Source organism: Poecilia formosa, unplaced genomic scaffold (genome assembly GCF_000485575.1).
Source record: "Poecilia formosa unplaced genomic scaffold, Poecilia_formosa-5.1.2 Scaffold214, whole genome shotgun sequence".
Taxonomy (NCBI): Eukaryota; Metazoa; Chordata; class Actinopteri; order Cyprinodontiformes; family Poeciliidae; genus Poecilia; species Poecilia formosa.
Genome location: NW_006800153.1, coordinates 918,400 through 934,983, shown reverse-complemented (window position 1 = coordinate 934,983; position 16,584 = coordinate 918,400). Strand labels below are relative to the sequence as shown.

The 16,584-nt window shown below is 38.9% G+C and overlaps 1 protein-coding gene across 1 annotated transcript in view; it reads right to left on the bottom strand.

The window, feature by feature from the left end:
* adam19a (ADAM metallopeptidase domain 19a) overlaps positions 1-16,584 on the bottom strand; it is a 167,758-nt gene that overhangs the window by 32,767 nt on the left and 118,407 nt on the right. The window contains exons 6-11 of the mRNA XM_007567888.2: positions 13,061-13,244; positions 9,292-9,357; positions 6,503-6,574; positions 5,692-5,858; positions 2,165-2,249; positions 243-385 (exon numbers count right to left, since the gene is read on the bottom strand). Coding sequence (XP_007567950.1) covers positions 243-385; positions 2,165-2,249; positions 5,692-5,858; positions 6,503-6,574; positions 9,292-9,357; positions 13,061-13,244 — 717 coding nt within the window. The remainder of the gene's footprint in view (positions 1-242; positions 386-2,164; positions 2,250-5,691; positions 5,859-6,502; positions 6,575-9,291; positions 9,358-13,060; positions 13,245-16,584) is intronic.

Below are 16,584 nucleotides of genomic sequence, written 5' to 3'. Positions count from 1 at the left end.
AGCATTACATAGGGAAGAGCAGTAATGCTCTTCCCTATGTAATGCTAATGGCATGCCCCAACTAGGATATTTACTGTGTCTGTGCAAGATCAAATTCCTTCTGATAAAAATATAAAAAGTTAATTACATAACAGACTTTTTGTTGCCAATTTAACAGTGGACAGATTATGAATAACTTCCTGATTTGTTTTAAGAGAAGTTATGACCAAGTTCATGTTTCTGATGCAGGGCCTGGCACTCACCCAGTGGCGGCAGCCATTACGCAGCCCCCCTGTTCTGCGCTGGCCTCCACACAGCAGCCGTCATGGTCGTGGCTCATGCCCACGTTGTGGCCGATCTCGTGGGCCATGGTGGCCGCCGCTCCGATCGGCAGGTCTGAGTGGTCCTGTGGAAGGCAGTCAGAAGTAAGTATTTCAAGATGCTTACCTTTTGGCATTGAGCCAAAAGGTTTGGCTCAGTGCAAACACTAACTAAAGTTGTACTGATTGTGTTGTGCATTATATTTTTTAAACCTTTGCTTGAGAAAACACCACCAATATAACTCAGTGGATCCTTTAGGAGATATTTTGGGGGATTTTCCAATTGATTTTTTTTTTTTGTCTCAATCCCTTCAAGATATTTTAAGAAATTTAAAGTAACAGTCTTATGGCTCTTTCAAATACAATAAAAAGCGTGAGTGTCAGGTGTGTGTGCCACCACAGATCTGGATTCAACAGGTTGCCGCTGGCCACAGGACAGATCACAGCTTATTAGAAACTAATCATGCTTGGAGAAGCTATCGATCTCTCTGACCACTTACGAACACATCCAGCTGAACGAACTGAGCAGTGCTGCAGAGTGGACACTGCCATGCTGCAAAGAGAAGGCCTGACTGGGAAAAACCCACAGAAAGGGAAGATGGAGAAAGATTTGCTGTGATTGGTTGGTTACATCCAGCCCTTTCATTTCATAAAGGATTTTACAATAAATGTATCTAATTACTGAGCAAAAGTACACCACTACCCAATTTGCTTATGGTGTCAAAAATCACACGTGGAACTTGTCTACGTGTGATTTCCAGTTCCTCATGAACCAGTCCAAAGTGTGTGAGTGACCTCTCAAACCCAAAGATTTTACTGTGACATCTGAGTCATACTTCTGACCAACATTTTTATACCTATATCTACTCCACAACCCTGTCTGGTTGCGGTGGGAAGCTATGATCTTAATCAAAGACAGAATGAAAACAAGAATAGAGTGACCAGAACAAGCAAAAAGGAATGTGGAAAATTGGACCAATAAATATAAAATACAGTAAACTCCAAAATGCTTTACTCTACATTCAGGTTACCTTTACACCCCAAAAGTTGGCTTTTGGGCTGCAGCATCATAATCCTGCACCAGAAGAAGCCAATGGCAGAAATTATAATTCCATTCTATTATCATTCAAACTGACTTCTCTACAGAAGTTGCAGTCAATGCACCACAAAAAGCCAACGCTTGTAGCTGTGCTTTTGTTTTATCAGCTTCCATCGTCTTATGACACATACAGTCATGTCATTGCAGAAGAACTTTAAAATCCATCTAGAAACAACTCCGTCCATTACTACTGCTGTAAACAGAGTGCTCCTGTGTGATGTGATGTTTACCGTCTTCTTCTGTGCACAAAGGTCGCTTTGAGGTCATACAATACATAAATTTTTAGAAAAAAATTTAATTAGGCATCAAGTCCTGCTGGTAAGCTGCATTGTATTCACATGCTGTGTACAGGCAAAAGTGATGTCCATAGTCCCATCACCACCAGCACCAGTCCAATACCAGTATAGAACCAGTACTAGCAGCAGAAAACTGAGCCCAGCTGCCTACACTTTGCTCATCAGAACCACAGAATGAATTCTGAATTTTTCATTCACTGATTTCTATTTTCTAGCACATCATGGAGTAGAATTTGGTCACCATAAATACAACAGGCTCTAGATCTGTTTTGACCTTTTAACTGTTGGACCTGGAACTTCAGTCTTTACTGTAATCATTTAATTGGATCTTTACTGCGAAGGAAAACCTGAAGCAAAATGTGGATAATGTGGAACTTTGTGCTAGACCAACAGCAGCAGCAGTCAACAGAACACTGACTCCAGCTGAGACAGTAAAAATGCAACAAGAAGGAAAATGTCTTGCCACGTACCACAGTGATGCCTCCAGAGTTTTCCAGGCTGCACATTCCCTCAAGTGGCGCCATCCCGATTGTTGTCCCCTTGAAAATCACGCCGCTATTACACACACACACACACACACACAGGAAAATCACATGGCTTTAATCTCCTGCCCTACTTGGCTGTGTATTGATTTTAAATGCAACAGCAGAAACATGACGGGTGTGTTAAAGGGATACTTTTTTAGTATCCCTCCGCTCTGAGGGATTTATACAACTGCTGAGTGTTAACAGCTTACACATCAGAGTGTGTTAAAACACCTGAAACTTCCTGATCAAATTCTTCTGTCACTTTACGATCTCAGAAAATATAAAATAAGACCTGAAGCTGACAGGTTTATGTGGAGTCAAATTGAACTCTAATTTCTAGCAGAGGAACAATCCTGATGATTAATCCAAGAGGTGGATTTTATTTCACCAGTCAGCTCCTCCTGAGGTGGCTGTTGTACGGAGAAAGATCGGTACTGCTAGTGGAGAAAAATTCTACAATGATAAAAACGCACCGCTTCAGCCGTTTCCTGTGGCTTTAAGAATAAAACCAAGATTATTAAAAACACCTACAGTATTTCTAAAACTGTATAGATTCCATTATTTAATAGTGGTTTTCATGGTATTATCATTTTAGTTTTTGAATATAAGCCTTTTTCTGCTTTTTAGACCACAATCACAAATGACAGTAGCTCTCACTGCCGCCTTGTAAAGCCTCCCTTCCAGAGTTCCACCTCCCATATGGGCTTTTCTGTCATTTTTGCAGAGGCAGAGAAATGAAGGTTTTATAGAACACTTCTGAAAATGCCTGCGGTCTGGTTGGGTGGGGAGTTTTAAAAATCATAATGCAAAGCTTTAAATTGAATGTTTTCCAAGTGGCAGTAGTGGAAGCTCCATGAATCCGTGGATGGAATCCAGTAAAGCATCGTCTGTGTCTCAGTAGCAGGAGGTAGCAGGCGCAGGCAGCTGTCACAGACCCTGTCCTTTTTTGAACTGTACATTACAGTTCTTCCTCTCAGTATTTTTTCTGATGTGTGTTTATGCAGCCTGTAAAAACTCCAGTCTGTCAGCGTGGAAGGAAAGATGCACCACTCAGGAAGTCATCCTTCTTTCTCAGGAGACATCATCATCATCATCTAAGATGATGTTTCACTCTGCCAGTGTCCCTCCCTTAATGGCCTTGAAAAAATGCTGAGATGCAGCATCAAATCATCACATATTCATATCCACATGTAAAATGACAAAATGCTTGGCAAGTGGCTCAAGAATTTACCTTTAAATTATTAAAAAAAAGTTCAATTATAAAACAGTCTGATTTCATATGGTTATATATCAGTCAAAATCAACTACACTAATTAATGTTGAATAGTCATTCCCTTTAAAACTAAAAGTCCTCATTTCATTGTTTGAGTTGCATTAAATTGACTGATTTTGACAACATCTTTCAATTGATGTATTTACTCATACAGTTGTCCTACCTTCATCATTACAGTATTTTACTTGATATGATAAGGCTTCATTTTAGGAACAGAATTTACAATACTATGACCAAAAAATAAGAGTTTCATAAAATAGGTGCTGCTGCTGACTCAACAGGTGACGCACCAACATTCACTTTTTCTATATTTCAGCCTTTGACAGTTTAGAAGCAGTCAACTCAGACTAAGGAACAACTTATCTTGTAGTTAACAGCGCTAGGCAAAAACATCATATGAATACAACCCACATAGGTCAGTGTCTCACACTGGCACTAACGGGGAGAATATGTTTAATCTCCCGGCAAGTTATTTAACCCCGATAGCTTCTCACTGCTGAAGAGCAATCCAAGGAGGACGCATCCTGCAGCTGTAGAAAGAAATCTTACCCTGAAGGGTCAACACTGCTGAGAATGCTGAAGCTGGGTGAGGAGCTGTGGATTTCTAAAGCCTGGAAAGATAGTTTGTGTATTTCCATGTATACAGTCAAGTCGGTTCTAAAAAAGGCTGCTTAAAGATCATGCTGATTGGACTATGGAAAAATAAATAATGGAGTCTAATGAGTTATGCTTCAAAAATGTTGCAAGTCTGTGATAGAAGAATTGTGATCTGATCTATATGTATCAAAAAACAAACTCAGTTGACCAGAATATCCTAAATAAATATGTTCTCCCATCAATGGATAATTATTTGTGTCATGATTTGTGGCTGTAGAGGTTTGGACCCCAAAAGCAGAGAGGTAGATGTGGTAATGTGGCCTCTTTTTTTTTTTTTTTTTTTTTAGATATTTTCATGTTTTTTTATATTTACTGTTTTGGATTTGTTTTGCTGTGATATTTTGAAGTTACTCACATTTGCTGTTATATTTATTTTGGGTTTATTTTTGGTTTGCTGTGTTGCATGTTTTCCTTGACTTTTTGTGTTTTGCCTTTGAGGCTGGCGTTACCACCCCACAGCCTGCCGGAGACGCCCACTTTGGCTGGCACAGGTGTTCCCTATTAGTTGGGCAGCGTACCATGAATAAAAAGGGTATCTGAGCATTGAGAAGGAGAGAGGGGCCAGACAGATCAAGGGCGCAGCAGTTGGAACAAAGGTAGAACAAGTTGGAACGAGCTGATTGGCAGGTCGACAGGACTGGCGGTCGCTGTAGAGGACAAAGCGGCTGGATCATTGCTGGGGTTTATCCTGCTGGTGGCTGCGGAGGATTGAGCGCTGGCGAGAGGATCATGCCCCCCTGCATGCCCCTCCCCCCCACACCTTAGCTATTACTCTGTTTTGTTATTGACTCTGTGACATTGTCCCTGCATTTTTAGTGCCTTGTTTGTAACATTGTCAACTTTACCTGGCTCATTTTTAAAGCCCTGCTCACACCTGATATTACTTTGGTTTTATTCCTAGGTTAACTAGGTGGCATTGCTGTCCTATTCTGCTTCAGGTTTACTTAGATCAATACTACCACTTGGGTGCCACATAGAAGCAGCAACTGAGTATGATGATTAACAAAGATAGCCAGATAGTACAAAAGTCCAGGCAGAACATGTGAGCACTGAAGCTAGAAACTCAGACACTGGTAGCACTGGAAAACTTAACACAACACGACATAAGACAGCTAAGATAAGAATCTGAAGGGGAAACACAGATACAGGTGGGATTAAACACACTTAAGGGGAATCGGGGAACACGAGACACAGCTGGGAGCAATTGGGGCAGACAAGAAACTAAATTAACACACAGCAAAACCAAATTCTCACAATTTGCTCATGAAGTGAAAGAGTTTTTAAAAGTAGAAAATTGAGCTTTGCAGTTAAAACCTTTAAATAACTGACACAATCAGTTAATCTGTGAGTAAAGAAAATCAAGTTATTTTCATTTAAATTTGGAGCAAATTAACATTAGATTTGCTAGAGTGAGATTAGATTTGTCTTCCTCGTTAGATCAACTTCAGTAACAGTATGTGTGTATTTTTAGCAAGGGCTCCATCATGTTCTCCCTTGTTTCAAGGCTGCTGAAGCTGGGGAGTAACTTTGTGTTTCTTACGTCAGCAGCTGGGCGTTGTCGTGCTTTTTACGAGATTTGAGCTTCTGCCTCCACTGGAGGAAAGACCAGAGGGTGGCGTTTGGTTCTTCTGAGATGATACACTGATCTCTGTCAGTCCAAACCTCCAGGCCAATGAGAGGCACACGGATGTTTAGAGCCCTGTAGAACTAAATAGACACACAAAACCACCAGTAAGTGTCCAACAGTACACACACACATACACACGTCTTTCTATCTTCACAAGGACTTTGCATTGACTTCCATTCATTTTTCATGCATTTCTATAGCTTAACCATGACCATAATCCTAAGCATTCCCAGTACATACCTAACCCTAAACCTAGAATAAACTCAATTCACACCCCAGTCCTAAACCTAACCCATAAAAGAGCACTTCTTCTATTAAGGCTTAGGGCCCCATAAGAAGAAGTGGGTCCTCACAATGTAGTATTTATTGAAAAAAATCTGCCTTACAAGTTGATAAATGCTAAAACACACATACACACACATGTTCAATTCACAGTCTTCCTTTAAGCTCCTATAACAGAGTCTGGTCACGCAACACTTTCTCCTTGATCTCCTCCAGAACGCTGTTGAGGGACACGACTGATTAAATCCCAATGAGACTTCATGGAAGGGTAAATATTTGTTTTAACTTCTCAGTTACCGATTGTGCACAAGGACTATAAAAGGTAAAAGACAAAGTACAGTGGCAATGTGTGATGTTAAGAAATGGAGGAGAATATTCTATTAGTTTATCAAATCCTCTGCAGAGAGTGGCAGACAGCTGCACATTATCCCAGCAAACTTACCTTATCCACATAATTGGCAATTTCCATTATCCTTGCCTTGGTCTTTTCATAGTTCCTGTCCTGTCGTTTGAACTGCAAGAGTGAGAATAGATAAAACAGTATGTATGTTGCTTTTAATTTATTTATTTTGTGCAGCACTTTGTGACTGGTCTGTGAAAAGCGCTATAGAAATAAAGTTTACTTACTTACTTACTTAGATATTATTAGTGTTATGACTCAGAGACTCCAGTCTGTTCTTTACACAAACTAATGTCCTGTAAAATCACAGCCCTACCCTCAATGACACCTAAGACCTAATCGCTATTATTTAACTGTTGAAGTCAAAGAAATATGCTTCACTAACCCTAATTCAAAACCGTCTAAAAGTCAAACTGAGAAAAAGAACACCTTTTTTATGGGACATTGTAGAGAGACGTAACACCAATTCTTTGTATTTCTGATCCTTTTTTAAAGTGTTTCATGTACATTTTATAAAACACCAAACCTGCCAGGCTTAAGAAAAAATGTAGTCACCTATAAACAGTCTGAGTTCCCAGAGTCAGAACATAATCAGCTGAACAAATCAGAATAAATAATCAGTCTGAGCATCTCTGTCATGATTTGGTTAATGGGAGGTGGTGAGGATGAACGCAGAGACCCAGGTTGTGAAGGAAATGATGAATTTAATGATGGAGCTCAAACAGTCCAATACAGGCGGCATGGCAGAGAGTATAGCACACAGCTAATTACCGGTAGAAGACTGAAAACGAGAGCTAACACTAACCAGGACTTCGCAGTTTCACTGGAGAGCATTGACGTTAGTCATGCGACAAGAACTGACTTTAGACGACATAAGACGAGGACTCGACAAGAGACAAAGAGAACAGGTGGGTTTAAATACACAGGGAGGGTAATCAGTAAAAACTAGACACAGCTGGGATCAATCAACAGGGAGGACAGGACATCACAGAGATTCACGGGGAAACAAGGACACAGAAAAAAACCAAGAAATAAATACACAAAAACACAGATCATCACAATCTCAAGCATTCAACATGCTGTGGTGAGTGAATTCTCACAGGTGCAGGTTTGCAGGGCAGCATAAGATTAAGTTTTGTTATTATTGGGTCACTGCTTTATTTCTGTAATGATGTTGCTTATGTGTGACATAATGCATCACTGAGTAGTTTACACCACAAAATTTTTCAGTATGTCCTAATAAAATACGAGGTAGTCAGGTTTAATTTAAAATAATGATAAAAAAAATGCTACAGTTTTAGATGTTAGTAAAGTGATTCTGGAACTTAAAGCAACATATTTTCTCTGATATGCAGGGATAACAGGCAACAGTTCAGACTTTTTCAGTTGTCAAATAGCAAAAAGGAATCTCAGTAGAAGTTATCTTGACGAGGTGTAGTCTGTCATGAAGGTCATCTTATTGATCTTGGACTTAATGTCAGAACCTAGAATTAGGGATGTACTGATTGCAGTGTTCAAACCAATTACGGATCACTGATCTTTAAAAGTCTGACCTGCCAATTCCGATTTTGTCCAATACTGATATGTTAGAGATAAAATCTATCTCCCAGTGAAAGGCATGGACGATTTTGACTTGTTTAATAAATGTCAAAACCCCATTAGTTTAGTGTTATTTTAGATAATCAAACTAGCAATGTTAAAGTTCCCTCTATCTCAAAAAAATTGAAACTAATTAAAAAGTTTGTTTAAATGCCCACCAGGTCACGTCTGCACATGCACTGTTAGACGTGGGGTCACTGTCACCAAATTAGCAACTTTGTCACTTTACTTAGCAACTTTTTAGACAAAGAAAATTGGTATTGGACAAAATCGGAATTGGCAGGTCAGACTTTTAAAGATCAGTGATCCGTGATTGGTTTGAACGCTGCAATCAGTACATCCCTAATTCTCGGTTCTAAAAAGTTATTAAGTATAGCAGTACTGGTTCAGTCATACTGCACTGAAAAACAAAAAGTCATGAATGAATAAAACATTTCACAATTTGAAGCCACTATTAGGGCTTGAGATGGCAGGCAGCTGTTGAAGGTGCCACAGTGTGAAGCAGCTTCCTAAATATATAACAGAACACAGTCAACAAAAAAAAGGTGGTTCAAACTGGTCAGCATTCAGGTTTGTCTTATATGTGCAGAATTTTAAAAAGTTAAAATGTGGGAGCGGAAGACTTTATTTAAAATAAAAGCAGCTGGAAACCTTTGTTGTAAAACATTTAAAAAGAGTTCTGACAATACTTTGGAAAATGACAAGCATTATTAGATGAAATTCAATAAAAATCTAATAAAACAGAAACACATTTTGCCATATACTGCTTCCAGTTTAACCCAATGCTCAGCGCTATTTTATTCTCATGTCACAAAGCGTTCAAACTTTTATGGAAATGGGATTTTCAGAACAAGACCACCACTCTGCTCAGGGACTCTGTTACCATGGCACTAATACACTAGCAGAAGTATTTGAGAGAAATCCTGCATCTTATCACTGTGGCATATTTTCTGTTTAAAAGCCCTTAACCTTTAGATCCCAACTAAATCTACTCTCATTAATCAGAAGAAATCTTCTGGCTTCGCTCCACATGCATTTCTTCACTATTATTATTTCAGCTCAAAACTGTCAAGTGCTCCATTAGCCTGAGTGCAATGATTGTGTAGAACTTCCAATCCTGTTTCCAGCCTTACTTGATAGCTTCCTGATATATTTAGAGGCAAACGTCACAATTGATTGTACCGAGGAATATTCCCCTGAGGGCGGAGTAGGATGGGGGAGAAAGATCTTACCAGTGTGCTGTCTGCCACGATGTAAAGCTCCATGTACTTAGTCGTACCCAAGGTATTTCTCTTAACCTGATATCAAAGAATAATGGAAGATAAAAATATAATTATACATAAAGCACAAGCTGCAGTATGTATTACACTGAACACAGATAAAACATTTAGCAAGGTGATAAATGTCTTATCACCTTGCTAAATGATAAGACATTATCATTTAGCAGTCTCCTGACTGCTAAATGACTGGGGAACAGTCTCCTGTTTTTGTAAAGCATTTTATAAAGAGCTGGTTCCAATGGTACTAAAAAGTAAAAGAATATATTTTTACTTTGTTTACTATAAATGGAAAACATGTATGTAGCTAAAAATACAATATTTTACACAATAGAAATGAGAACACTGATATAACCTTTGAGAATTGCTCCTTAACCTCCAGCTGGTCTCACAGGCCTGAATTCAGGGTCAGTGGCCATGAACCAGGGTCACTGACTTCTTCTTTCTTCTTCTTTCTACTGTCACAGCATGCTTGATCAGGACAATTGATTCAATCAGCTATGCTTCCTTCAACATTTGGAATTTTATAAACTGGCATTAAATGATTAACTGACTTTAGCTGCATTGTAATATATATGATAAACTCTGCTGTATTCAGATATTCATCTGAATATCGAATTACACCAGAATGAGCAATGACCTTTGACATCCTTCAGTCCAGTTTCTGTGCTGGGCCTTATGGAGACTGTCCCTGTCCAAGTATTCAATCAGTGCAACAGTTGACACTGTTGACCACGATACATACTTGACCGGCTCAGGTCTTATTAAAATAACATGGACTTCTTCATGTCAATAGGTAACTTTACATCAGAGTTGATAAAAATCACATGTGGGGTACCCCAAGGTTCCATTTTGGAATTCCTCCTGTTTAATATCTACATGCTGCCATTAAATGCTTCTGGAATCTGGGTATAAATGGACTCAGACCTGAAACTCCAGAGACTGTCATAATCCCTGAGTGTTTGAGTTTGGGTTTTCATCTGTGTGTCCATCTGTTTTGATTACTTCCTGTTATTCACCTCAGCTTGCCTTGTCTTATAAGCTCATCCATTTGTAACCAGCAAAGTACCATTTACTTTGTATCCAAACATGTCTGACCTGGCACAAAATGATCAGCAGTTGTCATTTCATGATCGTCACAATATCAGCAGAAAAATTGTGCAATGATCATCACTATGACCATGTGTCAAGGGCAGTCTAAAAGAAGCATTCAGAATACTGCAGCACAATACTTTTTTCTGCTGATTTCTCAACTCTGATCTAGAGAAGAAAATGTGAACCATTTCAATACAATATACAGTAATAAGTAATAAATCAGATTTTGAAGTGTATTATTTCTGTAACTATCACAAAGAGAAACGGATATAGATTCATTCCACTGATTTTCCTCATTTCTGAAAATTAATGCTTTTCTGCTTGTAGCCAGTGAAAACACAACATTTAAGATTAGAACATTACATCAGACCATTAAAAAAAACTAATAAAGAAATGTTAGCTTAATGAAAATAGCTTCAGTAACTGGTTAAAGGCTATTATTTTTAAAAGGTACTTATAATCTGACATGGAAGCCTCCACAGAACAGACATTCTAGTTGCTTGTAGACCAAACCATGAGATTATTCACAGTTGTACCCTGAACCATTCCCATGAATAAGAGGTGAGATCCAACTGTTCTCAAAAAAGCAACTTGCAGCAACAATTCTGATAAAACTGGCAGCATTCAGGTTTGTCTTATATATCTAGAATATTAAAAAGTAAAAATGTGGGAGACATTCTGTGGATCTTCCAGTCTAATGAAACTCAGTGTCAAAAGGCAAATGTGTCAACAAAGCTTAAAGAACTATAAGATTACTAAGATCTTAAAGAGGCAGTATTATGTAAAATCAACTTTTTTGAGCTTTGCATGGTGTTGTAACACATACTTTAAGTGTTGCCTTAAGTCTTTCATGCATGTTTGAGAAATTCTTGAATCTCCATGGCAATCATTCAGCTTTGCAAACAGCCTGGGTGGAACGAGCACCAACTTCCAGATGCAGCTGCGAGGAGAAGCTGCAGTTTCCAAGTTTCCAAGGTTCCGCTTCACAGAGCAGCCCTCCTCCACAAATCCCCCACACAATTACTTCAGACTAGCCAGCAGCAATTAGCAAACACCTGGGAGAACTACCCATCTGCTGAGCTCATGTGAGATACTTCTCAGTGTAATGCGGATAAAGATGTTGTTACAGGGTGAATATAGGAGCCATGTTGTGATGACTTCCTGAAGGCGAAGTTTCAGAAAGAGCAGGAGGTTTTAAAGAGACAGAAGCCCAATTTCAAGGCATTAAATAAAGTATTTTTTAAAGTCATTTTTAATAAATATAGCATTGTTACTTGAGTGTGCTGTAAAATGGTCCTATGTGCCGGGAAAACACATAATACTACCCACTTTAATCACATGAAGAATCTCTGGTGAATTTTCAAAAAGCAGGTAGTGAAACAGAAACCAACAAGCTGGTCACGTTAAACAGGTAAGAAGACAGAATGAGTAACCTGTGGTCAGTTTTAGTCTTCTGAGACAGACAGAACCCCACACCACCCTACGGCCAATTAGGAACCAATCGAACTCACTCATGCTTTTGAATTGCTTAGGAGAACATGGAAACAGTCCCCAAAAAAGCTTATGGGGTTAAAAATCCAATTAGGAACATTTTGTTGTGTGGAAAGAGTAGCAGTAATTCAGAAAACTCTAAATCAATATTTATCTGAATAACAGCATGGATTCTGTGGAGCTGTGGCTACAGACTGGACTCATTCACTCCCATAACATGCACTGATGTATTCAAACACTGCTGATTTTATATGCAAAGAGTGTCAAAAACCTTGGGTCTCCTGGTCCGCTAAAACTGGCATTTCTGTATAACAACAAGTATTAATAGGTGGCTGTGGGGGAACTGGGAAAACCGGAGGTTGTGTTACTGTAGAAATGAACATAAAAAGTTAGGAAGGAAGGATAAAACCCTGCAGGAAGATGAAGAGTCCAGATAGATGAGGTCGTTTACAAGCGAATGTAAACAAAAAAAATGGGGATAATAAACAAATAAAATAACACTAGAGAAATAAATGTGCCCCCTACAGTCCAAACAGACACTAAAATGCCCACTTAGGAGCCATTTTTCTGCTTTATATTTTTATTTTTATAAATGAACAGCTAATACACCTTCTTAAAAACATAATCCAAGCAATATAGAAGTCCAAGATAATATTTTTGTTCAGAGGAGAGACAATTTACACTGTGTGCAGGAAAATGGCTAAAACTAATTGGTACACCAAAGAAAAAACCACATGACACGCTGCCGTGTATTAAATGTTGCTGGACTGGGGAAACACTATCAGCGTTTTCTGAAGTACTTTCATTGGAAAACATGAACATTTTGTTGTGTTTTATTCTTGTTAACTTGTTAACTTGTTAACTCGACAGTGTGTAACGACTTTCCTTTTAGACAATAAGTTAGCTCACAAAATGCTACAAATGCTATAAAATCCTTGACTTTTAGAGTGCTGCTCATACTTGCTGATGATTAATTGATCAGTGTTTATAAGTTATGGCTCCTGGGAGCCACCAACTATTAATTTTATTTCTCTAATCATAAGAGTATTGAATGACCTAGGCAGATGTTCTCTGAATGACTGCAGATAAAGTGTTATTAACAGAGGCAGTTCAGGACACTTTGGTCTTGGAGACTCACCCTTGAGTGAAGCGGTACCACCAGGTCTGAGATGAAGCTGGTTTGTGCGGTGTGATGGCCATGGCCACAGCTTCCACCTTGAATTTGCAGTTCCTTGGCACTCAACAGTGAATGGTGGGAAGAATTCACACCGTTAATTGGCTCCAGGTAGTAGATGTCACTAGAGCTGAATGAAATCAGGCCCCTGTATCAGGGAAAGTGATTGGGAGAGAAAATACAATGAGAGAAGTGATGCTAGAAAAACTGAAGTCCTATGAAGAACAAACGCTCAGTCTAAAGCTCTGAAGAAATTACATCACTGTTGTATTCTGTTGTGGAAAAAATTAATTGCCAAGCACTTTTAGATGAAATCACCCAGGTTTATTTGTATAATACAGAGAGCTTATAAGTCAATCAGTAATGAAGCAAGCACAGTCGGCACAAGGCACAGTTTTATACCAAGGATAAAAATCCAAAACAAGCTAGAGACAGTCTGGTTCCATGCAGTAGCAGGAAAACAACACACACACACACGCACGCACGCACGCACGCACGCACGCACGCACACACACACACACACATATCACAATCCCGTCAACATCATTTTCTCTTCTAAAACTCAAGGAAGCTTTAAAACTAGATGAAGTTGATAAAGATAGTTTAAAGCACATGTCTGACTTCTGTCATCTACAGAAATACTCAGATGACTCTGCTGTTGTCAGGTGTATCAGAGATGAGCAAGAAGCTGAGTACAGAGATCTGGTGAACCGCTTTGTGTCATGGTGTAGGAACAATCATCTCATCTTGAATGTGAACAAAACAAAGGAGATGATTGTTGATTTCAGGAAGAGCAGAGTTAGGGGACAACTGTGGAACCTCTGGTGATGACGTTGCAAAGAAGGATTCTTCATAAAATCAAGAAAATCATGATTGACCCTAATCATCTTCTTGATGAGACTGTCTTGGGAAAACTCAGTGTCTTCAGACAGAGGCTTCTTCAAATTCACTTTAATAGAAGACCGCTACAGGAGATCCTTCCTGCCAACAGCCATCACTATCTACAATAGCTCTTTGAAGCTCCAGTCCTCCAGGGCTACCATCCTGTAACTTTTAGATGCGTCTCTGCTCAAACACACCTGGATCAAATAAACTGCTCGTTTCCAGCCTATTGCAGAGAGGAATGAATGCTGGTGAGGGAATTCAGACATTTTGGAGCAGAGGGGAATCTAAAAGTTGCAGGATGGAAGCCCTTGAGGACTGGAGTTGGTGACCCCTGGTGTAAAGAAAATGGATGGATGGATGGATGGATGGATGATGAAATGTTGCTTTATGACTTTGAATATTTCTACCCAACAGGACAGTTTTTAATGAATACAAGTAAACTTTAAATTTAAATGGAGTGACTCTAGAACCTAGTGCAGTTTACTCTAACATGTATTTCTGTTTTGTCCATGGAAAATAATAACTGCTAACTGAGACTGGATGAAAAGTATTTCACCTCGCCTGTGAACATTCTGCCAGAGTTGCTGTTTACTTCACAGTAGACACAATAGGCCCAAAAGGAATCAATTTATTTTTTGTAAAAGGAGTTGTGCTTGCTATTATGTTCATTCACAGTGCCTGATCGTATGGGCATACTGTCGCTGGGCTCTGAGCCATGCTTTTAGACAATACAGTAGCTTTCTCTTTTTTTATTCAGCCATTATGTTTCCAAGGCTGTAAGAGAACTCCCAGAAAAACAATCTGTAATTCCACCAGAGTTCATAAAAAAACCCTTTTTGAAATTTGGTGACAGGAAAAATGTGCTGGGAACTGAAAAGCAGAAAAATATGAAAGGAAATAACAAAATTACTACTAGAGAACCACATGAGAGCAGAGATCTCATGTGACAACACAGTGAGCATGTGAAATGCACTGTTACTGTATGTTATTATTTTGCTTGTCAGTGACCTGGTCTCTGAGCACAGCAAAAGAAGTTCCCAGAACTTTTTTTGGAACACGGCAGTTGGGTGTGATGTTATTCCCAGACTCAAGTTCCAATTTTGGAGAGAAGCTGAAATGCAAGGTAACTGTAAGCTGAGGTAAACAAAGGTGAAGAACATGGCTGTCAAGAAGTTCTGTTTGATTTCCCTTTGTAAAAAGTAACAAACCAAGGTCCAAGTCAAATGTGCCTACCAATGTAAACATGAATCTATTACAAAATACATATTTGTTTGAGAGAGATGCATTCATGGAAAATCTCATCTATGGAGGGTAACATCAGAACCAAAGAACCAAATAAGCAAATCAGATGAAGCAGCACACACACCGGGAAGCACGGTGGTGAAAGGTGATGATTAGGGCTTGTTTAACAAGAACACTGTTTACAGAAGAGTTGAACTCTTCTGTAAAGATTCCAAACTTCAGCATGGAGACGTCAGTCTGACAGCTGTCCTGCTGTTCAGTATTAACAGCCTAGTCAACGTACAGAGCATAATCAAACTATAATCATGCTGTAGGTGAGCAGTGCTTAATCAAATCTAAAAAACTGAATGAAGTAATATCAAAGAGTAATATCTAACAGCAATGTGTTGGACTCATCAGGGGATCTAAAGGATGATACTGCTAAACCAGGTGGTTAGAAGCTCCTGAAAATGGCCTGAACATTTCTCTATTAGCTGCTTCTGAATTTAGGTTTAGTTTAAGATAAATAACATTTAATGTTATGTAATATTTTCTGTGGTATTGTTCATTTAAGGTTCAATTTTCCTGGATCTGATCATGTTTGTTGCAGGTAGTGCAACAAACATGATGAGTGTAACAGTCTCTAGAATTCTAGAATAGTCAGGAAGTGAATTCTGAGCTTGTTCCTCTGAACATTCATGGAATTCTGAAATATGATAGTCTTCATACAGACAAAGTGTACATGTGATTTTTGCAAGCATTTTTAATTGAAAAATATTCTATTAGCATTCATGAATGAATGAATAAACTTTATTAATGAATGTACTTTCCTAACTTTCCATAGCTGAACCGTTAAACAACATTTACTGGCTTAATTAAATTCCTGTTAGCTTCTCACATCCAACAGCAAATTAGTGTTGGTTAGTTCTCATTTTCACTGCTGTGTGAATGACTGGACAGTTAAAAAAGCATTTGCATTCTGCTGGCTTCCACAGCTCTTTTCACTTCCATCTCTGCAGTTTTCCCATCAAAGCTGCTGTCAACAGCAGCATCTGGCTCCATTCCCAGCTCAGGACAAAGAACCTGATGACTGCTGAGCAGCAAGCCTCCATCATACACCAACATGTCTTTAAAATGATTAGTTTCACAAAACAAGCTTTAGAACAAAATTTTAAATAATACCCCAATCTGTCTAAAACGGTCAATTTTGCATGTTTGAAAATATCAAACAAATTGCTCAAAGAGGATCACATAAGTAGTATTAAAACTAGGGATGCTCCAATGAGGTCTTTTGCTGCCGATCACCCATGAGGGCCGATCACCACCGATCACCGATCACTGCCGATCACCTGGACTGGCTGTAAATTTTTTTGCTTTAGGTA